This window comes from Podarcis pityusensis (genome assembly GCF_964106645.2).
Source record: "Podarcis pityusensis genome assembly, chromosome: 4".
Lineage (NCBI taxonomy): Eukaryota > Metazoa > Chordata > Lepidosauria > Squamata > Lacertidae > Podarcis > Podarcis pityusensis.
In genome coordinates this window covers 67,941,478-67,968,959 of record NC_138027.1, presented here as the reverse complement: position 1 = coordinate 67,968,959, position 27,482 = coordinate 67,941,478, and the positions used below count along the sequence as shown (strand labels likewise).

Sequence of the window (27,482 nt, the reverse complement as noted above, 5' to 3'; positions counted from 1 at the left end):
GCGGCGCTGAGGGGGCGTGTCCGCGGCTATTTGACCCGCTGGCCGCGCGCGCCCGTTCTCTCTCTTTCTTCGTCTCCTCGCCGTTTCCCCTCCTCCTCCTTTTTTCCGCCGCCGCCGCCACCGCTGCCCTTGCCGCGGCCCCTGCGCGCCCAGCCATGCCCAACATCGTGCTCTTCAGCGGCAGCTCGCACCAGGATCTGTCCCAGCGCGTGGCCGACCGGCTGGGGCTGGATCTGGGGAAAGTGGTGACGAAGAAATTCAGCAACCAGGAGACCAGGTGAGGCGCGGAAAGCGGATTGGGGATGCGGGGGGGGGGGGTGGAGGAGAAGCGAGCAGGCTAGGCGGCTCGGCGGCTCCATTGCAAGCCATTCCCGGTGCCCGCCCCCCTCCCTAAAAGCAACAACTGAGGCCCTGAATCCCAGGGTCGTGGGTTCGAGCCCCACGCTGGGCGAGCGACTCCTGCATTTGCAGAGGGTTGGGCTAGATGACCCTCGTGGTCCCTTCCAACCCTTCCTGCGTTCGCCCTGACCGGGGGTCGCGTAGAGAGGCGCACGGGCGGGAGAAGAGCTTCCTGTCTTGAGAAAGCGAGGGGTGAAGTGACGGCCATGGTGGGGGCGCGGGGATGCGGGAGAAAGAAACCCCTTGAAAGCTTCAGCGCGCTTTCCTCTGGCTTGCGTGTTTTTGTGTGTGTGTGTGTGTGTGTGTATGCAAAGTATGGAAACGCTAATGCAAACTGGACACTCTCCTGTTTGCTCATAAACCTGCGCGGGAAAAGGGCGTCCTCCGTGTCGCAGGATAATTAATTGTTCTGCCCTAAGAGGGTGGTTTAATATATTTGTCTGAGGCCTACAAACTAGATAATAGATAGATATGAGGCCTCAAGTGTATGTTTAGCTCTGGCCACGCTTTCATTGCCCCGTTTTAGGAAGAACAAAAAAAGGGGGGGGGAGCACCATTGCCGCTATTCTCTCTGCATGCGTTATTTCTCAGGGCCCCCAAATTGTAGATTCAGTAGGCACTTGTAACCAGGTGAAGCCACTCAGAAGCTTCTGTTGCATATGTCTTTGCATGTAGTTTTCTTTTTCTTCCTTTGCTTTCACATTTTATAGCTTAATGTTTGGACTAGAGGAGGTGATGAGGATGATTTACGTTTGTCCAGAGTGAGGCATGCATTCTGGGCCTTCACATCTCTAGTTTACGCATGAAATGCCTTATTCATGTTTTAAAGCATAATGTGTGAATTATTAGCCTGTAGTTTAGAATGATTGCACCAGTTCTTGGCTCTCTCAAAGTGTGCCTAAATGCAGAATCTGAAAGTCCACATGCCTGGTTGTACTATTAACAAATTTTGAGTAACTACCATATCTTAGTAAGAGTACCGTCACTTCTTAATCTGACTGAGAGTCTGCACTTCACCGATAATCTGTGTTTGCCTGTAAACATGTCTTGAAAGCCTACAGGCTGCCCTTTTCCTGACAACCTTGATCGTGACAGGACAAGAGTGTTTAAAAGGCACCACTGATCATAAATAATCTAGAGTTAAGGGTGAGCAGTGAGGTGGCCATGTTTGCTTACAATAATTCCCTAAATTGTTAAAATAGAGACTGAAGAGCTCCAAGGGATCTGTGCAAACTGACTGAATAGGCAGTAAAATGGTAAATCCAATTTGGTGTAAACTAGTGTCAAGTGACACACATTGGTACAAAAAAAAAAAAAAAAAAAAGCCACCTTAATTTCATATGCACTTATGAGGTCTGAAGTGACCAAGAATGAGACCTTGGGGTCATAATAGAAAGCTTAGTGAAGATGTTGACCCAATGTGCAGCAGCTGTGAAAAAGGCAAATTCGGTGTTAGGAAATCATTAAGAAATCAATTGAAAACTGAACTGCCAATAGCATATTGCCGTTATGCAAATCTATGGTGTGGCTGTGTACAGTTCTGGTCACCTCCCCTCAAAAAGGATATTGTAGAGTTAAGAGGTGACATGATAGAATTTTATAAAATTTTGCACGGCATGGAGAAAGTGGATAGAGAAAAGTTTTTCTTCTTCTCATGACACTGGAACATGTGGACTTCTGACGAAGCTGAACATATGAAGATTCCATACAGATAAAAGAAAGTGCTTCTTCATGCACCCTTGGTCCTTGAATATGAAATATGATTTGATTGATCAGTCCAATAACACATTTCATATTCAAGGGCCAAAGCTGTTTACGAGCTGTCCTAGATCACACATACATATCCTATCCCTCTGGTTCCCCTAATTCTACTCTGAGGTAGAACAGTTTGCTTCTGTGTTGCTTCTCATAATACATAGGAATGTGGCTGTATCTCCTTGAGATGGGAAAGTTAATCACAGCTTCTATAGCCTTTCTTGATTGTCTTACATTGTAAAGCATCCAAGATCTCTTGCCTGAAGTGCTATCTCATTTTCCCAGCACTTTAGAGCCAGGGTAGATATAATTATTTCTGTCAGATAGCTCTTGCCATTTCAGATGAGTCTGCCATGTAGTTGTGGCTGGTAGAATGTCACAGGAACAGAAAAAAGATTTTCTGCTGCACGCACACCAACTCAAGAATGCTTCCCAGAATCAGGGTTTAGGTTTGGGGTTTTTTTGTGAGGGGTTTGGCTTAGTTTACAGCTGGTTATACCTTGGCAAGAAATGTACCTTGGCAAGACGCTAAGAGGCGTCTCTAAACTTGTTAAGAGACTAAAATTGGACACTTTATAGATGAAGACTCCTATAGAATCATAGAGTTGGAAGGGACCCTCTGGGTCATCTTTCTAGTGCAACCTCCTGCAATACAGGAATCTCAACACACAGTCCCCCATCCAAATTGAAACCATACTGGACCCTGCTTAGCTTTGCAAATATGCTAACCGTTTTATTGCTGCACCACTAAACTCCTATAAGTTTCCCTTTTCTGCTTTTGATTGCACAAGTAAAATTGACAACTTTTTAATTAAAACAGGAGGCAACAGGATGTGCAATTCTATGGTTGTCTTCTTTGTAGCAGGGCATTCTTCCCTGTCATCCTATATTCTTTGTCCCTAGGCCTAACATCTCCAGTTAAAGTGTTGGGTAGCAGGTGATTCAAAAGGCTTTAAACCTGAACAGCCATTTCCAGTTAGTGAGCAGCGATGTGCCAGGTGAACCAAAATATTGTAGCTTATTCGTGCTGCTATAAATAGAAGTACACCTGAGTTTATTTCAGCAAAACTGAACACGTAAGTTATGCCTGAGCTAGAAGCGAGATGCTATTCTGTGCAAGAGCTGTGGTGGTTGGGCTGTATCCCTTGGTACAGTGATACCTTGGGTTACAGACGCTTCAGGTTACAGAAGCTTCAGGTTACAGACTCCACTAACCCAGAAATAGTACTGCGGGTTAAGAACTTTGCTTCAGGATGAGAACAGAAATCACATGGCGGCAGCGGGAGGCCCCATTAGCTAAAGTGGTACCTCAGGTTAAGAACAGTTTCAGGTTAAGAACAGACCTCCAGAACGAATTAAGTACTTAACCCAAGGTACCACTGTATACTGTATACCTAGCTTGGATCCTTAGAGTTAGTGCACATTAGATACTTAAGCAAGTCTTGGTTTAGGCATAAGTATTCCATTCTTGTACTACTTGTGCATGAAAGCAAAAAACATGCTCACAAGAAGTCAAAGGCACAAAGAACTTTGTATCTCACTGATGCTCCACTAGAATGGAGAAGTGACATCAGTTTAAGGAGTTCATCATATGAAACTGCAAACATTCACGTTTAAAACGAATAGCACAGTATGGATGCTATGACTCTCTTGTACTCCTGATTTTAACAGTTTATGCTTGGAAGTAAGCCTCATTGACTTCAAGCATACAAGCTAAACATTTTAACCTTAAGCTGTCCTAAACTGACTCAGGACCACAGCAACGCTCTGTTGTTGCTGCTGCATTCTCTAATTTTCCAGCATGTGATCTGGCCTGGGGCTTAGAACAAGCACTGTGTGCACTCTAATCACATCTGCTTCACGTGTGTAAACAAAAGAAGCTTATTGCTTGTGTTTCTTTAGACACACACACACACACACACACACACACTCCACCAATAATAGTGATGGCTCTTGGTGTTGGGATAGTTGTGAAAACAAAAAATAAAATAGCATAAAGTTGAAATAACTGAGCTAAAGTGCAAGTTCCTTCATTGATTTGTTTCACTGATTTAAATTTGTGTAAAGCTGTGATTTCAGTCAATTTGAAGTTTCATTCGTATAACTGCTTTTTGCTGCTCAAGAGCTCAGTTGTTCTATTTTGCTATTTATTGCTGTCCCTTGTTTCCTGGTGGGCTTTGCCACTAACGCTAACAGAAGCAATGTATGCATGCGGGCTCGTTGCTGCACATTCTGCGTACACGAATAGGTACTAACTATGCATTTAAGCTTGTTGCTGTGAGACAAAATGGTAATTTGTGTGAGCAAGACGGACCATTTACCTTTTGCTTGGTGCACCTTGCTCTGTTGCAAAGGAAGCACATAGTCAAAGGGTATCTCACAGAAAAGAGCACTTCGTGGGATCAGAGTTGCATTTGGTGTGTTCTCTACCTGTAGCTGTTGGTCAACTAAAACAAAACATTCTTAATGTCTCTTGTTTTGAATATATCTGATTTCCTGGCATTGCAAGTCCACATTCATTCTTTCATAGAATCATGGAGTTGTAGAGTTGTAAGGGACCCCCTGTAATGCAGGAATCTCAACAAAAGCATCCCCTGACAGAGGGCCATCCAACCTCTGCTTAAAAACCTGCAAGGAAAGAGTCCACAACCTCCCAATTGACAGCTCTTTCTATTTCCTGCCTCCAAAACAATTTAGCATATTTAAGTTACTGTTATTCTCTCCTCTCCTTTCTGATAATGAGATATATTTCTTTAGCAGCTTTTTTAAACAGTTTGAATATCTTCTCAATCAAAATGGGACCTAAATAATAATTGAGAATGTTGAAAAGACTGCTTTTGCTTGGGATGGTGGTGGTGTAATCCCATTGGTGTGCTCAAAGTGACATTTTAGCCTTGCAACTATCCTGCGTTCAGGTTAGTCTGAGAGATACTAACTTAGTTGACCAGCTGTTTGGATTGGGGTTTCCCCACATCCAAGCACAGCACTCAAGCACTGGATCTATGACCAAGTTGACTTCGGGTATTTGAGCAGGCTGAGAGCAAAGACTTGACTATTTAGTAGGGAATGATAAGGTGCTGATCAGTAGCAGGGGTGGTTGACATTGTGCCTTGGAGTGCCTTGTATGTCATCAAACACGTTTTTCTGCCACATATTGCAAGTCAGGAAATTGCATGTGACCTGAACAATACATACATTAACTCCCCCCCTCCCCCCAAATATAGCATTTAAATGCTGTGTGTCTGTCCCTTTAAATGTGTGTGAAGCATTCTGTGTTTTCTGTCAACAACATTTAGAGCTGCAGCCACCAACTGTGGTTGGAAAAACAAATACTGCTTGTGCAGTTTAAGGGAAAGTATTCTTCTTGTTTTTGAACAAAAGCAAAATATGAATTTGACCATCCAGATTAATACCCCAACAGGCCTTGCGGCATGCTTTTTTGTTCAGTGCTTATTGCAACACCGTCCCTGGGAGTTTGCAAGTGTGTGCTCAGCATTACGCATTAATAGAAGTGAACAATTAACCAATTGGCTCAGTATTAAAATATGGTAATCCTCTCCCAGAAAAGCCCTGAGGCAAATGCCTGTGTACATTGATAAGCCTTGCCCTGAGGGTCAACAAACTCTTGTTCTGTTGGACCAGCTTAGGGGGCAAGTTCCAGAGTCAATAGGCTGCCAGCGCATCCAGCCCTCCGAAGTTCGGCTGCCAGAATTGCACATAATTGCGTTTGGGCTGTTACGTTCGGGCACAATAATACAATGCATACAAATTGAATGGTGTGATGTACATCCCAAAACGAGGGGAGGGGATGTGGTGCTAGCATTGCAGTAAAAAATATTGGTATAACAGCAGTACAGCATTAAATGTAAATGATTATATGGTGTAGAATGTGAAAGCTGCATTTCCCAATTAAGCAGGAGGGAAGAATCTGCCTTCCCTATCCAGACGCAGTCCGTAAATAGGTGGTTGGTGCTGAAGCAGAGGTTGTAGGGCTCTGCATGCAGGCCCAGTCTGGGAAGTTCCTGCTTTCTTGTTCCTTTCCTTCTCTCAGGCCAAAGCAGTTGCTTAAAGGTAAAGGGACCTCTGACCATTAGGTCCAGTCGTGGCTGATTCTGGGGTTGCGGCGCTCATCTCGCTTTATTGACCCAGGGAGCCAGCGTACAACTTCCGGGTCATGTGGCCAGCATGACTAAGCCGCTTCTGGCGAACCAGAGCAGCTCACGTAAATGCCGTTTACCTTCCCGCCGGAGCAGTACCTATTTATCTACTTGCACTTTGACGTGCTTTCGAACTGCTAGGTTGGCAGGAGCAGGGACCGAGCAACGGGAGCTCACCCCGTCACGGGGATTCAAACCGTCCACCTTCTGATCGGCAATTCCTATGCTCTGTGGTTTAACCCACAGCACCAAAGCAGTTGCTTAGCTTACTGCAAAAAGGCACAGCTTATTGCCTGAGTCTGGAGCGTGGTCAAGTACAAAGACTGCAAGTTTAGTGGACATAAGGCAAGGCTATCAAGCGTAAGCAAACCTTGGCCATCGTTACATTCAACTTCTCATGGCAGCGAGTCCCAAAAGTGCATCATGAGATCCATTTCTTTCTTGTCTCTGCTTGAACCTCTTGTCAGTCACTGTGTGGATTCTGAGCTCTAGGGTTATAGGACTAGTGAACTCTCACCTCTGCCCATGGTAAAGGAGCCTCAGTCCCATTTGTCCCAAATGGGGAATCTGAGGGCAGATTATGCAGCAAGTTGCTGAAGCAGCTGCTGTTGTTGTTGTTGTTAATTAGTTAAATTTCTTACCTACCTGTCACCAAAAGGTTCCAAGGCAGATGATCGCAATTTAAAAATACAAAATTAAAAGTTTAAAATAAACGATAGTCAAGAGAATAGGGTGGGTTCTAAAAACATCCACTGGATTCCATAAGCCTTTGTGGATGGACCAGGGAGTGAGCCATACATGACAACAGGCTCACAATGTGCCCCTCCCTCCCATCCATTTTGTGGCAAATACCAGGTCAAGCTATGTCCAGGCGCATGCACCATACAGTGTACTGAGATAGCCCCTTGGTTGTCATGGAAGCCATGTAGTCCTGCAATTATTGGATATTGGAACAGCGTTTGAAACTCCCATTGTTCTAAACACATTTTGCAACAGGGAATTTCATTGGTGCAAGCAGTTTCTGAGCTCTGGGTACAGTACTGCGCCTAAGATTTCTGATTAAAACTGTGGACTTGAAGGAAAGGAGGGCCTTTTTCTGCCTCTGCACTTTCAGCTACTCTCTGATGACTGGAGAAGAGACCTTCTTAAGAATATTAGGGGGGTGGGCAGGGGAAGGACTAGATCATATGGAAAAATGACTGGCAGAAATGACTGGCAGAATCCGAGACCAGGGAAAAGAGTCGGTGGAAGAAGATTGGAAGAAGTTCAAAGATTATCTACAGAAATACTGTAAAATTAATGAATGTTAGAATGATGTTGGATAGAAATTAAGTGGTTTCTAGCTGTAATGCTTTAAGGGAATATGAAAAAGGGGTTATTAAGAGGTAAAAATTTAATGTTATTATTTTAGGACCAAAGATCAGGATAAATAAAGAGGGTAAGGATTTGCTGAAGCAACAAATTGAACTGGAATACAAAAAAGGGAGGTATGAGGAGGTCCGGGAAACAAGCTAAAGAAAAATAAGCAATGGAAAATCTGAATGTTTTTAATCATTTTTATTTTGTATGTTTTTTCTTTTTCATTTTTTATTGTAATATTTTAAAAAATCCTAATAAATATCTTATATAAAAAAATAGATCATACGGAAAAATGAACATAATATCTTGGCTGCTGTTCTTTCATTTTCAGCTTTGTATTCTTGTTATGAAAAAGTACGCCTAGACATTCCATTGTGGCGCCCCTAACCTAGGTTTAAGGTGCCATTTAGCTCCTGGCTTTCATATCTCAGTTTCTAACACTGATATTGAAGCCCCCCAACTCCACATCTGAAACTGCCTCCACCAGTTCAGCTAGGGAAGTTGTAGCGCAGCAGGCTGGACAGTACACTTATCAGCCTCCCTCTTCTGTCTCTAGCATGACACCTCAAGCCATCTCCTTGAACTCAGATGCAGTTCAGATTGGACTTCTGAGGAGAGAGATGGCATTTTTATGAACAATAGCAAGCCTACTCTTCTGACCTTGACAGGTGGTGCACCAAGTACCCATGTGGACATAAGCTGAGCTAGCTTAATGTCACTTAGATCATCCAACTAGGCTCAGCAGTAGTAGTAGTAGTAGTTAGCTGTTCTCTTCCCATCTGTGTACATTTGCTCACCTCTGTACCTTCCCCATCATACTAAATAAAATAATAGGGGAGCTCCTGTGGACTGAAAAGAGAACCCATAAGCCTAGGGAAGAGAGAGAGAGAATTGTGCCTAAATTGTTTTAGAATACTTGCATGAGGACCTCTACCCTTTGGACAAAAAATTATGTTGCCAACACTGAGCCACATTCAATAATCTTCTCACTAAGACTTGGCCGGGGGGGAGGGGGGGGCTCTTCTGGATACTGTAGATTAAAGGCCAAGGTCATGTCCACAAGTGAAACTTAGATTTGAGTGAAAGGTATCATGGCATACGGAGGGTATAGTTGAAGTACTGACATGCGTAGCTTTGATTCCATTCGGAATGTAATATATTTTGGGCAGAGGGGATTTGTTGTAATAATTGTGCTGAAGTCCCTGCCGTGCATTTTATAAAATGGTGCAAATTCAAAGTGAAATAAGGAGGTTTAAAAGTGCGCCTTTGTGTATAAAATCTCCTCAGCTGTCTAGTGGTTTGGGCACTTTGCACTTGCCACCCTTCGAACTTGAACTGAAAGTTCCAAACGGCTGAATTTGATAAATTGCATAAAACAAACATTGATGTTCTTCTGGGGGAAGATCTAGCTTGATTGCCCTTTTATCTGTATCACCACAGCAGAATGTTGTTTAACCTTGGAGGTGGGGGGGTGGAGATGGGGTAGAATCTTAATGGTTAACTAGTAGTTTTGCCCTTGATACATTTGGAATACAGTGGATTTTTTGTAACTAGGTAAATGATGCAAACTCCTGGCAGAATCGAGCCAAAGTTAAGCCCTTTTATGCTCAACTGATTTCAGTAGGAATAATAGTTAACCCTCTAATCTTACGCTCTTAAGGCCCCGTCTGCACTATACAAAGTAGTACTGCACCACTTTAAATAGTCATGGCTTCCTCCCTAGAATCCTTGAAACTGTAGTCTGCTGGGAAGCTGAGAGCTTCACTTCTCAGAATGGCTTAACAATCAATTCTTCTTCCCAGGAGTTAGTGAGTTGAAACTTAACGGTATGCCAAGTAGTACAACACCCTATAAAGGCGAAGCCTGTGGTTAAGTCTATCATAACACGTGAAGCCTCTGATCACGTTGCCACAACTTGTTGGTTTTTAAGGACCCCTCTTGCCTGAAAAGCAATTTTGGGGTTTGGGGAGTAAGCCTTGTCTGGTACATTATCTGCAGAGAGCTAAGCTGCTTAGTTAAAATGTATTGTTTAGGAACAGAATTTAAGTATTACTTTTCTTCTTTATAGACTTAACATGCCCAGTCATGTCATCGTTGTGTCTCCATCTTTCTTTCCAGTGTAGAGATTGGTGAGAGTGTAAGAGGGGAAGATGTCTACATCGTCCAGAGTGGTTGTGGTGAAATAAACGACAATTTGATGGAGCTTCTCATCATGATCAATGCTTGCAAGATTGCGTCGTCCTCCCGAGTTACGGCAGTAATCCCATGTTTCCCTTACGCTAGGCAAGATAAGAAAGACAAGGTAGGTGAGCGGTGGTTACTCTCTGAAGGTGTTTGTCAAAATAAGAGTCATCCTCTTCCGCCTCTGCACATTTGCCCTGATTTGCCAAATTATGAAATGCATTTAGAATCTTTGGCTCTCCAGATGTTGATTGGCCCCAGAAAGCATGGCCAGTGGTCAGGGATGAGGGGAGTTTAAGTTCAGCAACATCTGGAGGGCCAAATGTTCCCCACCCTTCATTTAGACTATTATGACCAACCTAGTGTAGTTAAAGCTGCACTATGGAGAATTCTTAGTTAGAAGCAAAGTTTCCAGTGAAATTGGTCAGCTTTGCTCCCAAGTGAATTTTGATCTTAACTGGCGAAGAGGATTCTTCCTCCCTAACCCATCATGATGGCCCTGAGATCAACATGGCATACTTGGTAGTTGATACGGCAAATATTAATGTTGCAAATGAGAGCTGAGTACATTCTACCACAAACGCAGTTGAAAAATCCAAATGTAAGTCCCTGTGGGTGTGTTTGGCATAAAAATAGTGCAGCATAGTATGAAGCAAGGAATATATTATTGTATGCAGTATAGTTCTCGTTATTTTTCATGCTTAGATACCGATAAACAATTGTATGCATTCATGTCAATGTTACACCTTTGCTTTAAACAAATCAAAAGGATGCCTCCTAGCAAATCTTCCTATGCTGTGTCTTCTGCCTCAGTTTAATTCTTTTACTCAATTATGTTAATTGTGCTGTTTTCCATACTTTAGTAATGCATTCTTTTAATTATAGGCATTCTTGGGCTCAAGTGTTTGGCTACCACAATTTTTGCAGCTGTGAACAAATCAGTTAGAGGCATAACACATTCTGAAAAATATTGTGCTTAGACAACCACGTGAGATTAGTTTTGGGACTGAGCAATAAGTTATAATTAGTTCTAACCACACTCTTGGAATGACAGGGCAGGGAATGCCATGGGAAATTGCATCTCCAGTCATTATTTACCATTATAAATCTTATGCAACTTGTTTGGAGTACAATACCCCACAACTTTATAGTGATCCCCCCCCCCCTTTTAAATTAGATAAACCTGCTTCACTTTTCCATTTTGGAACATTTTGTTCTATTCATATTAGAATATTGGAGAGCTGATCATTCTTCCCCAGTAATGAAACTTATTTCTACTTAAGATCTCTTACAATAAGATGACAAGTTTTTGATAATGACCTTTTGCTGCCTTAAAGGTTGAAAAAAAAAGAAAGATGCTGAACCAGGTGATCTCAGAGTTCCATTTTTGACTTTTATAGTTTCTTACCTTAAAGGGAAGTCACTGAGGATGCAATATTCTCTTTAGTTCTTCAAATCATATGCAACATCCTTCTTTCAATATGTCAAATCTCACTACCTGATATTTAACCCGTATACACATTCTTTTCGCAACACTAAAATTTTCACCGCATATGAAAGAGGTCAATGGGAATTCTGATTGAAATGATTTTTAAAATTTATCCTATTCTTGCAGATGAGAGAACAGGATTTGCATATTTCATTAATTGACTTTTGTTGTGTTTTCCTATATAGGACCAAGGTAGATGGGTAAGTGGTACTTTACAGCTATCTTGATTTAAAATGTACCATGGATTATTAGAATCTCAGCTGACCCATTTTGATCTCAACTTCAGTTTAAATGCATAATATTTAACTACATTTGAGCAAGCTCTGCCTCCCTTATCAAGAAAGGAAAAAAACCTGGGATTTTTGCATTTCCAGATAACATTACTACTTTTTGCCAACACAACAAAGTTCATACTGAAGTTTGTATCAGACCTTTTCCAAAGTAAACTAAAAATTAGGTAACTCAGAGTAGGAAGGTTTTAAATCTAAGCCGCTGTTTAAGACTTGTGTATATATATAGGATATTCACCACACATGCAGAGCAAATTACTTGATTATTGGAGAAGCAGCATAAATCAATCACAGTTTTGAAGGAGAAAACTGGAAATTGGGTTGTGTAGGCATGACACACACACACACAGTAGAAACATGTAAGCCAAAAAGTGTGGTAGACAAGTTCACCAGTCCAGACGCAAAAGTTGGGTGTGGATCTATAGGATGCTGAGAAAGTGACTGGAAATTTCCAGGTTTCAGATCTTCTAAAAATATTAATGTCATTCTGAAATATTTGTTGTTTGTGTTACATAAAGGAGCTGTGACTAATAGCTTTGTCTCTTGCTCTTAATCCTAAAGTATAATTTGTAAGCAGAGAGCAAAATGTCCAGGAGCTAACTCCTTGAAGGTTCAAGGATTTGGTTTTTAGAGGGGTTTTAAAAAATGCCAACTTGGACAGTTCACTGATTTCCAGATGTTATTCACGAAACATACTTGCCAGACTATCACTTATGAATGGTTCTTCTGTTGGCTCATTGGGTTCCCTTTTGAAGCATTGATTTGCCCCAATCAGAAAAAGAGATGCTAAGTGGAAATGTTCGCTGTACTAGAGAAGGAACAACATTTTCCCTTGGGTCAGTTTGGCTAGCAGCCCTCGAATTTTGGGTCTTCTCCCGTGTTGTGTGACTTGGCTTGTTCACTTTGGTGACTTGGGTTTACTTGCTAAGCTGTTCCCTGTAGGCACCTTTTGTCATGGTGCTCTTGGACTGGAGGCACGTTGCAATCTAGATGACGTGGAACCCGATTGTGTAAGTCTCTCCTTGCCCAGTGTTTGCACTAAAAGGCGATCGCCAACATTGCACCTGCTTGCTCTTTCTCTCCTCCACCTGCCTATCATCCAACCTTGAAGAGCAGATTTTTGGGGAGTTTGGGGCAGAGATGGAGGAAAAAAAGGAGAAGACCATTGTGCAAGTTAGGCTGACACAAGCTGGATGCCACCCAGAGCGCTTACAATTTGGCAGCATCAACAAGCTATTATTTGAAGTAAATCTTACGCTGGTGTGTGGATGTGGTTTTCTGAATATTCAAAAAGTGACAACATACTAATGGCTTCACACGGAAAGACACCTTAGTCTTCAGAAAGTGTTAATGGCCAATTTCCCTCTTTGCTAATGAGAACCAGATAAATAGCTTGGATGTGACCTATCCACAGTTGGGCTTTGAGCGGCCAGAACATCCCATGAGGCAAAGTAAATACTTCCTGCTAATTATCAGAGATGTCCTCTCTGCGCTTGTCACACTGGTGTCTTGACAAGAAGTAGCTTTTAAGCAGTGGCTCTTGGTTCTGGCATCTATCAGTTCTGCTTTAGCACTTCATTTTTCAGTCCCGAGATCAATAATGTACGCAGTATGTTGAACTTTGCCTCCTGGCTGCTGATGTTGCAGAATAGCCAGTGAAGAGAGGTATGTCTTCAGCTATGTGCTTTGGCTGAATGAAATTCTTCACATTTTTTATAATTAGCCATATTTTTGAAAAATATGTGTATTTGACTATATTGTGTTCCACTAATGTCACTGTTTGGATTTTCAGTTGTGTGGATTTATTCTTGAAAGAGTGGGCAGTTTGAGGTGTGTGTGTGTGTGTGTGTGTGTGTGTGTGTGTGTAATCACAAGCTCTAGTGCTATGCAGTCACCCATTCATTCACTGTGAGAGGTGCAAACTGCATTGCAATGAATGTGTACCATATGTCAGAAGCGGTTGGTGGATTGTGTCATGCATGTGACTCTGCCATGAGTAAGGGGAAGCTGATTGCCCCATCTCAGTTAAATCTAACATATATGAACAGTAATTCATATACATCTGTATTAAAAGCAGTTTGCAATGAATAAACAACAACCCACACCCAAAAAGAGCTCAGCCCCAAATCATGGCTGTCTGTGTATCAGCTGTGCCAGGTAGTGGTTTCTGTCACAGTTCTTTCTCAGTTCTGATGTTTCTGCAGTTACTTTTCTGTTCTGAGTGTCTGCTCCCCCCCCCCCTTCTTTCTCTATCCCCTCTTGTCCATTTTCAGCCTTTTACAACTCTCCTTTCTTCTCCTGACTTTTTCCACTTCCTGCAGGCATTGCAACTGCTTTGCATCCTCAGTATTTGCATTTGTGTAGGAATTAGGACTAGCTTCCTAAAATGAAATGTAAAAGAAGCCATCAAAAAGTTAGGGGTGTGGGGGTACTTGGAAGAGTTGACCCTTAGTGGGACAGTTGCATTTCAAGTATTTTCAAATGCTACATTTTCGCAAGATGAATTTCTGTAGCAATACTGTATGTCCCATTCTGCCAAAATATTGCATGCTTTGACCTGAGTGGAAGTTATGATAAACCTGGTGGTTGGTGAGGCAAACCTTTATGGAGGAATCAACTTATGGCTGTGTTTTGCATAAAAAATGGGGTGATCTGGAATGCATTCCATCCTTCCCCCAATTTCTTAGTGCTTTCAAAATATCTAAATGCCGTTTTGGAAAAGGCCCACTTCCCAGTTAAATCTGGTTCCACATTCCTAAGAACTAAACTTCATCACATGGGGAAATGATGTCAGTGTTTACTACTTGAAGAGGAATGATTTGTTCACTGTTCCATTCCAAACTACATATTACCTCAGTAGCCAAATATTTCCAAATACACACTTACTTAGGCAACACTTAATGTAATGTGTGGTGGGGGCAAGGGTAGAGGGACCATTTGAAATGGGTTGGGGCGCTCAGCACCCTTGATACGCCTTGAAAAATTCTGCCCTGCTGGTTTCTCCCCCCTAGTTGTTTCAGGATCTGGAACCAGATTTCCTTTTGGGGTTAAGGAGAATTTTTTAAAAATAAGATTTTAAGATCTTTCATAATACTATGCAATGCAATAACTAATCTAAACAAGAGAGAGAGAGAAGAATGCAAAGTCCTTTGTCACAAGTAGGTCTCCATTTTTTCTGACAGCCTCGTTGGGAGATCTCTGGGGACCTGTGGTCCTCCAGGTGGATAGTTCAATTGTTTATGATGTGGTGCTGATAATCCCAAGGTTGCAGGTTCGATCCCTGAACGGGACAGCTGCTTATTCCTGCATTGCTGGGGGTTGGGCTAGATGATCCACAGGGTCCCTTCCAATTCTACGATTCTATAAAATCCAGTCATCCCCAGCCAGTATAGCCAGTGCTCAGGGATTAGGGGAACTGTAGTCCAATAATGGGACGCGGGTGGTGCTGTGGGTTAAACCACAGAGCCTAGGACTTGCCGATCAGAAGGTTGGCGGTTCGAATCCCCGCAACGGGGTGAGCTCCCGTTGCTTGGTCCCTGCTCCTGCCAACCTAGTGGTTCGAAAGCACGTCGGAGTGCAAGTAGATAAATAGGTACCGCTCCTGCGGGAAGGTAAACAGCGTTTCCGTGCGCTGCTGTGGTTCGCCAGAAGTGGCTTAGTCATGCTGGCCACATGACCCGTTAGCTGTACACCGGCTCCCTCAGCCAATAAAGCGAGATGAGCATCGCAACCCCAGAGTCGGTCACGACTGGACCTAATGGTCAGGGGTCCCTTTACCTTTACCTAGTCCAATAATATCAGTTGGGCCCCAGATTTTCCACCCTTGGTTTAAAAAAACTGTCAAGGAAGTGTTTGTAGGGTACAAATAACAGGATGAGGGAAGAGCTGACCCCCCCACCCCCAGATTACCTTAACAAGTCAAATGGGGTTTGAGTGTCAACAGAAGCAGCTTTGGGGAAGGGAAGTTGCAGCAGAACAACAGGAAGCAAAGTGGTTCATTTGTGCAGGTCTCTGCTGCAGATTCCCCCCCCCCCCCCCGGTTGTTTTTCCTTATAAGAAGCCGTGGTTTTCAGCATGCATTTGTGTACAAGGTGGAGTTTGGCCCTGACTATATTAAACTAGTCTGGATGTCTGGAGTTAGCAAGTGGCTTAAAAAATATCCAGAGAGGTCTAAAACAGAAGCCCTTGCTTTCAGAAAAGCCAAACGATTGTGTCCAGAGTCCTGGGTGGATCTACACTGACCTCTCTAACATTATTAGAAGGGCATTAGGTATATCGTTCTAAAACGTCACAGGGCGTACTTTTAATTTAAATTGTTTTTCTTACTTTGTTGTTGGTTTATATTCGTAGAAACGCTGCTGGTGGCTCTGCAGCGCCCTCTGGTGTCACATTTTAAAAACGCATTAAGAACTGTAAAAGCAATGTGTCATTTGTTCCTCTGTGTTACTGCAACCCTTCCTTAACCCTTTCCTACCATTAAAAATGGGGCGTGGGTGGTGCTGTAGGTTAAAGCACAGAGCCTAGGACTTGCCGATCAGAAGATTGCTGGTTTGAATCCCCGCAACTGGGTGAGCTCCTGTTGCTCGGTCCCTGCTCCTGCCAACCTAGCAGTTCAAAAGCAAGTCAAAGTGCAGGTAGATAAATAGGTACCGCTTCGGCGGGAAGGTAAACAGCGTTTCCATGCGCTGCTCTGGTTCGCCATGGCTTAGTCATGCTGGCCACATGACTCGGAAGCTGTACACCGGCTCCCTCTGCCAATAAAGCGAGATGAGCACCGCAACCCCAGAGTCGGCCACGACTGGACCCTTTACCTTTACCATTAAAAACATGAGTGTAGATCTGCCCCTGGGTTGGGACAAGAATTGAGAGCAACAGCAGGTAACATTTGAAGTGTGTGAAGAAAGTGATTTGAACTCTTGTTGCAACCCCGAAAAGCACACACTGGGGACTCCTTACCTGTAATAGTCTTCCTGGTGCCAATGAGAACTGAGAATGCTCAGTGGATACTAAGAGCCGCAGGATGTTGAGTGTAAGGTGTATAAAAAAGGCAACTGGAAGGGAGGCTAGAGGTGAAGGTGTGGCTGGAACCCTGAGCAGAAGCACTTCTGTTAGACTGCAGCGTTTCTCAAACTTGGGTCTCCAGATGTTTTTGGACTATAACTGCCATCATCCCTGACCACTGGTCCTGCTAGCTAGGGATGATGGGAGTTGTAGTCAAAAAACACCTGGAGACGCAAGTTTGAGAAACACTGTGTTAGAGGATACAGCTGCAACATTTTGTTTGCAGGTCCCACTTGTTTTATATAGAGAGATGCATAGATATTATAAGAAGTGTGGAAGAGCTCTGATCACTGTCCACTTGCATCGCTTGAATCGAGAGACCTTATGACTTCCTTCTCACCCGCCCCGCAACCCCAAAGTTCATAAAACCCGTCTTTTGTTCCCTCCAGAGCCGCGCTCCCATATCTGCAAAACTTGTCGCCAACATGTTATCAGTTGCTGGAGCAGATCACATCATCACCATGGATTTGCACGCTTCCCAGATACAGGTAATGAAGATTCCTTTTCTCTCTCCTTCCTGTGTGCTGCTTCCCTTTGTGTGTTTGCACTGCCATCAGGAAAATGTGTTGGGTCGTGTGCAGCTAGGTCTGCGTGCAAGCAGAATAGACACTTGCTCTTTTGCTCTTCCCACCTCCAGCTGCCCACCGCATCTGTTGTGCAGGGGTTTTTTTGGGGGGGGGGTTATAGGAGGCTGTAGATGGGAGGAAAGGAAGGTGAAATCCCATTTTGTGAGTAGAAGCTGGATCCCACCCTTTGTTCTATCTATCTGTCTACTAAAATTTGTGCCCCACCTTTGTAAACAAAAAGTCAGCTTGATTGTGGAAGCAGTAAAGTGATAGTACGAACGCTCACAGCATGTCTCCAGTGCCTACTTAAAATAGGCCGTATGGGCCACGTGTCATTGTCTAGGGATATTGCTCCATCATCTGAGTAGTGCAACAGGCAAAGACCCTTTTCCCTCACCCAGCTGATAACAAGAAGGGTTTCAGAAGCTGAGTGCGGTTCTTTACTGGGTGCAAATGGACAAGCGATTCCTGAGAAAATCCTCATTCCAGGCTGATTTAGGGCTTTAAAAACTAAAGCCACCAACCTGAGTAGAGACAAGTTGGCAGCCAGTGAAGAGGATATATTCAGCTGTCATCATATGATCCACCCTGCTAGCCACTGATGGCACGATTGTTGACCATCTGGACCTTCAAGAGCAGCCCTGCACTGCAGCAATCCATATGTTCCAGTTGACTCTACTAAAATTGAAGCCAGGTGCAGTGATTTCCCTTGGGCAATCCTGTGGTCTCCACAGGGTTGCTTTGAAGCATCATGGGCTTTGTACTGCAGTGGTCTGTTTAAATTCCAGGCTGGGGCATTTTAAATATTTAACAAGCAACTGCTATCTCTCCAGCTCTCTCTCTCATAAAGCCTCAGGTTGTTGACTGTCAGCTGTAGACAACACACACAGTCTTGGAGGTTTTCTCAAGGCCAAGTAAGACACCTGCTTTTTGCTCCCATGGGCTTCAAACTCTTGAGTTTGCTGTGCATGTGATGGGGGCGTAATGGTGTAGGAAGGTCCAAATGGCTTCTTTCATTCTCAAAAAGTGACAACTTTTTCAGTAGGAAGAAAGAAGTGAAGAGCAGCTCCCTTAAAGTGGCAGAATCAAGAGAGGCAGAGGACCAGCCTGGATGCTAATGAGAATTGGGATGCAGTTTATTAAAATGAACACCACCCACCCTTTTGGAGTCACTAAATTTAGTCACTGTCACAAAGCAGTGGCTGTTACATGGCTGCTTAGATGCAGGCTGAAATGTATTCAGTAAGCTTTTTCCTCGCAGCTGTTGGGGTATCCTTGCCTCTCTTGTTTAAAGCATTTCAGTGAAATGGGCATATCAAAAAGAGGGTTAGATGCTAGACTGCATGACCAGCATCTCATTTAAAATGGTCAAGCACAGCCATTTAGATGTTGCACTTGGACATATATTGGAGCAAAGGTAGTATGTGCTTCTTCCCATGTCTGTATTTGCCATTTGTTTTATATACTTTCATCAGGGACATGCCTTCAATCACACCCCTCACCAGCCCTGCTCCACACTTCCCTCAGGTGCTTTTGCCTGGTGGGAATGTGTCCTTGTTCTGTGACAATACCTCTAGTTTGTGTGGCTAAAGATGGTTGTGGTGGGTGTGTGCATATGGGAGCTTCCAGCTTCTGCGTGGCTGAAATGTTGCCTGCTGTGCAAAGATAAGAGTCTCATCCATTGCTCTGCAAGTTTTGCTTGTGACCCTGCCCACTTTTTTCACTGGTCCCACTCAATACTGGCTAACAATCCCCAGGAAGTTACCTGTGAGACAATGGCTGTGGCAGAGAAAGCTCCTCATCTGCTTATTTTGCATGAGATTTTGGCAGTAGTTAGCCTGCCTCTGCAGCTTGTTGATCGTATAAAGATCTGTACCTCCGTAAATTAATACCTGGCTGCCTCTTTTCTTGCAATCTCCAGGGTTTCTTTGATATCCCAGTGGACAACCTGTATGCAGAACCAGCTGTGTTGCAGTGGATCAAAGAAAATATTGTAGACTGGAGGAACTGTGTCATTGTCTCACCAGATGCGGGAGGAGCAAAAAGGTAGGATGCAATCTCCAGCTAACCTGTTTTATTATATAGTTTCTGACATGCAGAACCCACCTTTTTATGTTACGGAAGCCAAGGCAGCTTACATGCTGTTCTGCAGGTGGTTTCTCCATTCAGGCACTGACCAGACCGAGGCTTCCTTAGCTTCAGAAAAGTGCTGACCACAGGGGCCTTCAGACCGTATGCTGGGAGGAACAATCTCACCAGCATTCCTTTTACAGAGCAGAAACCACTTTGGCAATTGATGTTTATCTAAGTGATTGATGCATCGGTTGCTTAACTTCTGTAGGTGGAACATTTTTTAGAAAGCAGCGAGTTCCAAGCACTGGCAAACTTACCTTCTTAAAATAATTTCTTTGTCCTGCTGAATCATGACAAAGATCCATCTAGCCTTGTTTTCACAGTGGCCAACCAGATGATTTCCAAGCTCTGCACTTTGCTTGGTGGGCAAGGCCCACTGAGTGCATCAGCTCCTGAATGCTAGGGATTCCTGTGAGAGATCCCACAGGATCATCCCAGTGCAGGAAAGGATTCAGACATTGGGACATGATATATTGTTGTTCTCCTTCCTTGTTCACATGAGTTCAACACAGTACCATCCTTTGCAGCTTAAACTTGGAAGCTAAGGCAAGGTTCATTTAACTCCTAGAAACAATAATCCAGAATGCTTTAAGGCACACTGGATTTTCCCTGGTATTGCCCATTTCCTCCCCCTTAAAAACAACAATCGCACACAGTTTTGTGAAGTAGTAAAAATTGTATTTACTTAAATAACCTCGGTCTTGAAGAAACACTTAACAGTAGCAAAATGAAGGCACGTTTATAACCACTAAGTTACAAAAGTACAAAATGTGATTTCAAATATGGTGAATGGGCTGCAGAGCTCAGACATGCACATGCAGTCAGCTTGGAAGCATGATGAAGAAAGAGGAGGCTGCCCAGATCAGCAGGATGTATGGAGGGTTACCGCTTACTGCCAAAGCAGACAAAGGAAGTGATCTTACAGAGTTCTCTCTGGCAAATTTTACAGGAAAGCTCTGTGAGCCTCAGCCCCGTCATGTGCCCATCTGGCAAAACATGACTTGTTGGTTTGATTGCAATGATGTCCTACATCCAGAACTGGAGTGCTAAGCAGGGCCTTGACCCCCAAGCAAGTTGGCGAGCCTAAAGCTCTTTCCATGCCAGGTCTGCTTGGGACCTGATTGGCATTTTGTTTGGTTGTTTCCTTGGCAAATGTAGCTCACATCCTCTGCATTTTATCCTCACAGCAACCTTGTGAGGCAAAGAAGCAGTGACTTGCTAGCAAGTGAGCTTCATGGCTGGCTGGGAATTTGACACACTAAACCCCTCTAAACCCACACTTGCCAAAGTTACCACTGTGATATATGTAGAAACTGCTTTCAGCTGCCAAGGCAAACGTGGAATAGGCCTTTGCACTTAGGTCTGGCCAGGCATCTGAAACTCATTAGCAATGGTGCCTGCCTAACTTCTTTTGGGAGGCAGTTCCACAGGCTAGGGCCCACAATACTGAAAGCACAACTCCTCACTGACAGGAATTCTGCTTCTGGCTGATAGAGAACCACCAATAGTGCTTCTCACCCCACCCCAAATAATGGTAGTGATAAACTTGGGATTGTACATGGTCTACGTTACTCTGGGTACAAGTACCTTGAAACTGGCCCAGCAGCAGATGGGAAGCCAGTGCAGGTCTTTTCAACTCCAGCATCATATGGTGGTGGTGGTAGTCTGTGGGTTACCAAAGCCTCCTTGAGAAATTAGCACTCTGGTTTTATTCAACGCAGGCAGGAACGTGCTGAGTAGTCCCACCCTCCCTAGCCTTTGTGGGAAGAGCAGAGAGGTCCTCTGTGGTCATGGGAGTCTTCACATGCCAGAAGGCATCCATCCACAGGACATCCTGCACGACTGGGATTCTGGGTCACAAGCAAGCTTTCGCAGGTTCAGCCATATGCACAAAGACACAGGTGGTAGAGGCAAGCGAGAGCTGCTTATCATGTGCATCTTGCCATGAGAGACGTACTTAACACAAAATTCTGCACTCTAAAGAGCAAAGATTCTCTCTTGCTATCAAGCTACCCATTATGCTAAATTGAGACAGCTAATGTAATCAAATGCAGCTAATTTTTAAAATGCTCCGTCAAGCCAATCTAGATCCTGATTATAAATGCTCGCCTGCCTTAAATTGAGGGGAGGTGGGGGTTGAATTTTTCTCCATGTGACTCATCTACTGCTGTTGTAACATTTTTATAGGATCTAAAAGTTTTGTTCCAATGCGTCAGTTCTTTTAATACAAAAGCCCTGACTATGTTTTGCTCCCGCTTGATGCAGAGTCACTTCCATCGCTGACAGACTGAATGTCGAGTTTGCCCTGATCCACAAAGAGAGGAAGAAAGCCAACGAAGTGGACCGGATGGTCTTGGTTGGGGATGTGAGCAACCGCGTAGCCATTCTTGTAGACGACATGGCAGACACATGTGGCACAATATGTCACGCTGCGGACAAGTGAGTAAAAAACTGAGGCAGACCTTCATGATGAAGAGAATCGGGTAGCAGCAGAGGTTTCTTTGGGGTGGGGAGGGGATGGGTTTCATTTTAGTTCAGAAAAAGAGATCTTGCCCACACAAAACATTGGTTTCTCTGCCTGCTATGACTTAAGTATGTTTTTATGGGTAGCTTCACTCTTAATTGAAATACACCGTTTTAGGAAATAGCCTGTTAATTTACTCCCCTGAGCCTACCTAGCTATATAGATGAACTTTGTAGTCAAGTCTTCATTTACAACTGTGCAGGATCATTGCATATAGTAGGGCGGGGTGATAACTGGTTTTCAACATTGTGATATGTTGGCAGCTAAACACCACGATATGCTGGGAGGAAGAAGCAGCCAAGATAAGTGAGCAAGCCCCAAAGCCTCTGGGGCTCATGCAGGCAGGAGGGGCATCGGGGCTTCCTGCCTTCACCCAAGCAAGCAGGCTGTGTCTTTCCTTCTGGGGCGGTCAGTCGCTCCAGGAGGAAAGAGGCAGCCTGCCGTCCTGGCTGAAGGCAGGCAGACGACAGGTGTGTAGTGTTTGGGGGAGCCACTGGGACAATTGCCGGGGGCGCCCTGCACTGCTTTGTGAGACCTTGCAAAGCCACTCAGGGCTATTGCCCCTCTGGCAGCTGGGCAGGTCCTCCGCCCCTGGCACGGGTGCAGCCATGTGCACACCTGCACCTTGGAGATAAGCTCCGCCACTGGTGCATGGAGCCTGAGAAGCACGTTCTCAGGCTCTGTGCGTCTGTCTGCATTTGTCCAAGTGGGTAATTACTATTGTTGTTTCCTGAAACTTGCACTCTAGATTTGTGCTAACATTCATACATCTCCCGCTCTCCCCCTTCCTATGTTTTATAGATTAGTGTCTGCAGGAGCAACTAAGGTTTATGCTATTCTCACTCATGGGATCTTCTCTGGCCCTGCTATTTCGCGGATCAATAATGCTGCCTTCGAAGCAGTCGTCGTCACCAACACGATCCCACAGGAAGAAAAAATGAAGCATTGTCCCAAGATTCAGGTATGGTGCGCTGATTTACAGCAGCAGCTCATCTTTTTAAGCTTTATATAGCAGTTTTATAAGCCACGTTAAGGGGATAAAAATAGTTATGTGCCTGGGGACACCCCCCATGAGAGATCTTTTTTGAGGGGGGTGCAATGAGCTGCTTCCTCATCAAGGCCAGATTTGCAGAGAGGGATGTTGCACTCAAGTCTGGCTCTGGTGCGCAAGGCAGCTTCATTGCACGATGGTCCAATGCTGCCAGCCCACGACAGCATCACAGCCTCCTAGGCCTGGGCAATATATGATGTTGGCTTCACTTTGCTGCTCCTGAGTCCCTCTGCTACCAGCGTGCCAAGGGAGAGCAAGCTGCATCCAGGCAGGGAGGACTCAGTGAAGCCGCCCTCATACTGGTGCAGAGGGAGCAACATGCTGCACCAATGAGGCACAATACAGCTTGTTCCTCCCTCCACTTCTTCAAACTGCTTGGCTGAGGAGTGTGCCACTGCCCTTGCCTCAGCCAAGCAGTTTTACGGAGTCCCTCACTCTCATGAGCCAGCAGTGCAATGAGGTCTCTGTTAAACTGCTCCCCAGTTGGGAGAGTCCCAATCCTTCTGCTTGCAAATGAGCAGGAGGAGGATTGGGGCTGCGCAGGTGGGGGCTTCATGCCCTCCCTGGAGAAAGGTAGCTTGCCTGTGCAAGGCGGAGGCAGCTTTCCAAATGGAGCCTGAGAGGCTCCATATACTTGGCTGCTGCTACCTGGGAGGGTAGGCTATGTCTGCACCCAAGCTGGAGGAGCGGGAGCCTTTGCACCCGCCAGCTGAGTAGTGCAATGTCGCTCTGCCCCCCCCCCCCCCAGCACTGGGAACAAGCTGTGTCATCCCAAGCAGCGGCTGGGGGCAATGCAGCTTGTTGTTTCAGCAGCACCAGACTACGATGTTGAAAAGCTGATGCCACACGGGGCTGGGCCAGTGAGGCTGCAGCAGGCTCCCTCCACACCCTGCCCCTGTATAAATCCTAAGACTTTTGAGAGAGATCTATGGTCAATTCTACATTCTGAATACATATCAAACATGCTAAATCAGGTCCTAATTGATTTATGGCTTGTACCAGGCATCCGTGGTGGCTACCTAGCCTCAGTTAAAAGTCCCTGCGGTGCCTTATTTGGGAAATGGTTCCTTAGAACACACTTTACAGCCCCCAGCATCCTTACACATTTCTTTCTTTTGGGGTTTATTAAATAAAGTGCATCCTGCGTACTTGGTACTTGTCTCATGTGCACTGTGCAGCAGCAGCAGCTGGGGCACAGGTGTTCACGGAGGCTAAACAAAACCCACTGCGCCAGCCGAACCCTATCACTGGGTAGAGTCCAGCAGGGAGCCTGGTTGCCTGACACAGCCTTTGGTGGGCACATCTGGCTCTATGCCCCCATCCCACACTGCACCCCTACCTTGCAGAACAACACAAAACAAGTCTGGTGAGTGCATGGCTAACGCAACATGAGAAATAAATTATAAAAATTAATACTACAGGCCTTGGAGGGAAACCATTGTAAATATCAGTTCTCACTGCCCTCCAGTGGCAACAACTCTCATTGCCGTTATGCACAGTTTCTGTCTCATACCGCCCAGCCCTACTGATGACGCGTGGGTAAGTCACAATGTTGAAAAACAGAGATCAGCAGCTAAATATGCTGATATATAAACACAATGTCTGTAATGTATCTCTGCTGCTTCTGCCTCACCACCTTAGGAGAGGAAGAAGCAGCCAAGATACATTGCCCAGCCCTGAGGAAGCCCCCGTACTGCTCTGGCTCATGCAAGCTGCAGGGGCTTTCTTAAACTGCTCAGCTGGGGGCAGGAAGCCTCCTGCCCCTTGGCTGAGCAAGCCCAGATAGCACTCCAGCTCACAGAGTGGTGCTTGCGCCTTCTCAGGTGCAATGAATTGCCTGCTCAAGTTGTCTGAAACTGGTATTGCGATATGAAGCCCACATCTCTCAGACAATTTTTCCACCAGCTCTAGTCATCAGTCTGCAGAATGGCTGTTTTTGGAGTCTTGGGAAATGTGAAACGTAAAACTTAATCAAGATGTTCCAGCATATCTGCAGGGTCTTATGAATAGAGCTTGTACAACAACAAGTGATTGGCAACTTTCCTCCTCCTCCACCCCCCCACCCCTGCCCAATAGACAATTGAGGTTTTGAATGAGACTCACTTTGGCATGTCCGGATAACAAAGGAAGCCACTATCTTTTCCTTGTAGGTTATTGATATTTCTATGATTTTGGCTGAGGCGATCCGAAGAACACACAACGGCGAATCTGTGTCGTACCTGTTCAGCCACGTCCCACTATAACTGCAAACCAGCTTTGGCATGCTGCATTCGGAGTGGGGGGGGGGGTGGGGGGGGACACGCACATCAGATAATGCAGCTCATGATGAAGATAACAAATGTCTACGAAAAGCTTCAGCTCAACCACACCTACGTTCCCTCTTTTAATATGGACAATAACTAAACCGGGCAAATATGTGTATTATTTTTGCTTACAACTTTTTATAAATTCTCTTTGGGTTTTTAAAAGAGAAAACTATGCTTTTTGCCTGTGATTTATTAAGATGTGCATATATCATATGGGAAAACAGTGAAGACAGTATTTTTGCTAAGGCCAAAAGTTAACTCGGGGTTGGTAACCTGAGAGGCATGCACTTGCTGAGAGTTAACTGTGCCACACTTAGAACAGAAACTTGTAGTCATTTACAGATTTAGATTAAATGGCCTGTGAAATTCCCCTCTGACAAAATCAGTGTCTATCTTAAGCTTGCAGATCGTTTGTGGTCAGGTAATAATTTTTGGCACCTCTTAAAGTGCCCCTGGCATAATGATGAACTTAGGCTGCCCTCTCATCCTGCGAAATCACTGCGCCAAAATGCTTCTAAACAGCTGTGTCCTGGGATGGCATAGTACAGTGCTTCATGGATTGCTGAGTTATGGCTGCACTTGCAGCCATAGGAAACTGCCTTATTAGTCCATCCCACTCTGCATTGTCTAGACTTGACTGGCAGTATGATAGCCAGGGTTTCAGACGGGGCATTCCCAGTCCTACCTGGAATTTCTGCTCGCAGAACTACTGCTCCTCTAAGCCATGACCTTTCCCCCTCTTTGTGTCTCGGCCAATGAGGGACCTCAATCTGGAGGAGCATCACATGCTTAACTCACTTGACTTGGAGAGCAAAGAATATGCAGTTCTTTCAAAATGCACCCTTCTACCCTGCACGCACACACAATCTAATAAACTCTTACTTCCCAGTGCCAGCACTTTATTTAGTGCCTGGCACTTCAGAATACTTGAGCCGAACCGTAATGCAATGTATCAACTCTACAATTTTATTATTCTTATCCTGGGGGGAAAAATACTTGTAAAACTTTCTTTGTTTTATTCTTGCCCTTCTGTACTGGGGGCCCTTCCCATGTTAATTTTGTGACATGAGAGCTGTTGCAGTACAGCTGCCTTCAGCACCACAAACCCCAATATCATGAGTATTGCCTTGAAAAACTTGGGACAATGCTGACAGGGGAAGGAGCTTCGATTATGGAGCTCCCATCTGACATTACCTGAGTGGTGTGGGCAGCTTCTGTGCTGTGAAGGGGCCCTGAGTCTCTAATTCCCAGCTAACATTTCATTTTCAGTGCTAGCCTATGTTATAAAAGGGACCAATCCTAAACCCTCACAATAATCCTCACTCAAACTCCTAATAGTGGTTGTGCATTAGGGAAGTCCGTTTGAAAAGTACAAACATGAGCTTCCTTTTCTTCCGGTAATCAGTTGTCCATTTATTATGCAGAAAGCAAAAAGAAAGGCATTTAAAAACATCTGCCTTGCCTCATTTTCCTTGTATAAAATAACATTTGGTGTGGTTTTTTGCTTTTCTTTCCAAAACCAAGATTCCCACAAGACCACGTGTACTCTCCCATCTGCAGGGGAACTGAAACAATCGTGTACAAAACTTGGTTGTCCAAATTTTGAACAGTTAAACAGTTTCAGAAACTGATTGCTAAAAGTTTATAAAGACAGATGCCTATCTTGGCGTTTCTCATAACACGGAGCCAAATATATGTGAATGAAGTAAGTGGCAAATAGTAGCATTTAATGGATACAAGTTGCATTCAGGATCACACAATCCCTTTTTAAACCATAACTGGTGGTCTTGTTCCATAGCCCCCAAAAAGGGACAATGATGACAATCTGTATGGAATTTTAAAATGACTTCCACTTTCTTAAACATTCACATATATTTCTTCTGTAATGATTTTTGCAATAAGAGAACAGAAAAGACTTAAAAGTGTGTAAAGTTTAAACCAAAAAGCATTTTCAGTCTACATCTGCTTAACTTGCTTTGGATGTAAAGTCTTGGTAATTTTTTTGTCACTTATCTTGCCAAAGAATGTTTGATTCCTTAGTTCTTTGTATTGTTTCTGCAATCTCTCTCTTTATCCACCAATACCAAAGCTGGAATAAATGAAACCCATTTTCTTTCAATATCTGATAAGTTATAGATTGGGTTTGTTTCAAATGACATCAGGAAAGGTTTGTGTTTCAAGTTTCTCAATAAATCTCAGAACAGCATTATA

General features: G+C 44.3%; 1 protein-coding gene across 1 annotated transcript; it reads left to right on the top strand.

Moving 5' to 3' along the window:
• The first annotated feature begins 34 nt into the window (after positions 1 to 34).
• On the top strand, positions 35 to 27,482 carry PRPS2 (phosphoribosyl pyrophosphate synthetase 2). The gene is made up of 7 exons (XM_081001432.1): positions 35 to 277; positions 9,789 to 9,972; positions 17,081 to 17,179; positions 19,179 to 19,303; positions 21,656 to 21,829; positions 22,716 to 22,875; positions 25,116 to 27,482. The coding sequence occupies exons 1-7, from the start codon at positions 156 to 158 to the stop codon at positions 25,206 to 25,208; spliced, it is 957 nt and encodes a 318-aa protein (XP_080857558.1). The 5' UTR covers positions 35 to 155; the 3' UTR covers positions 25,209 to 27,482.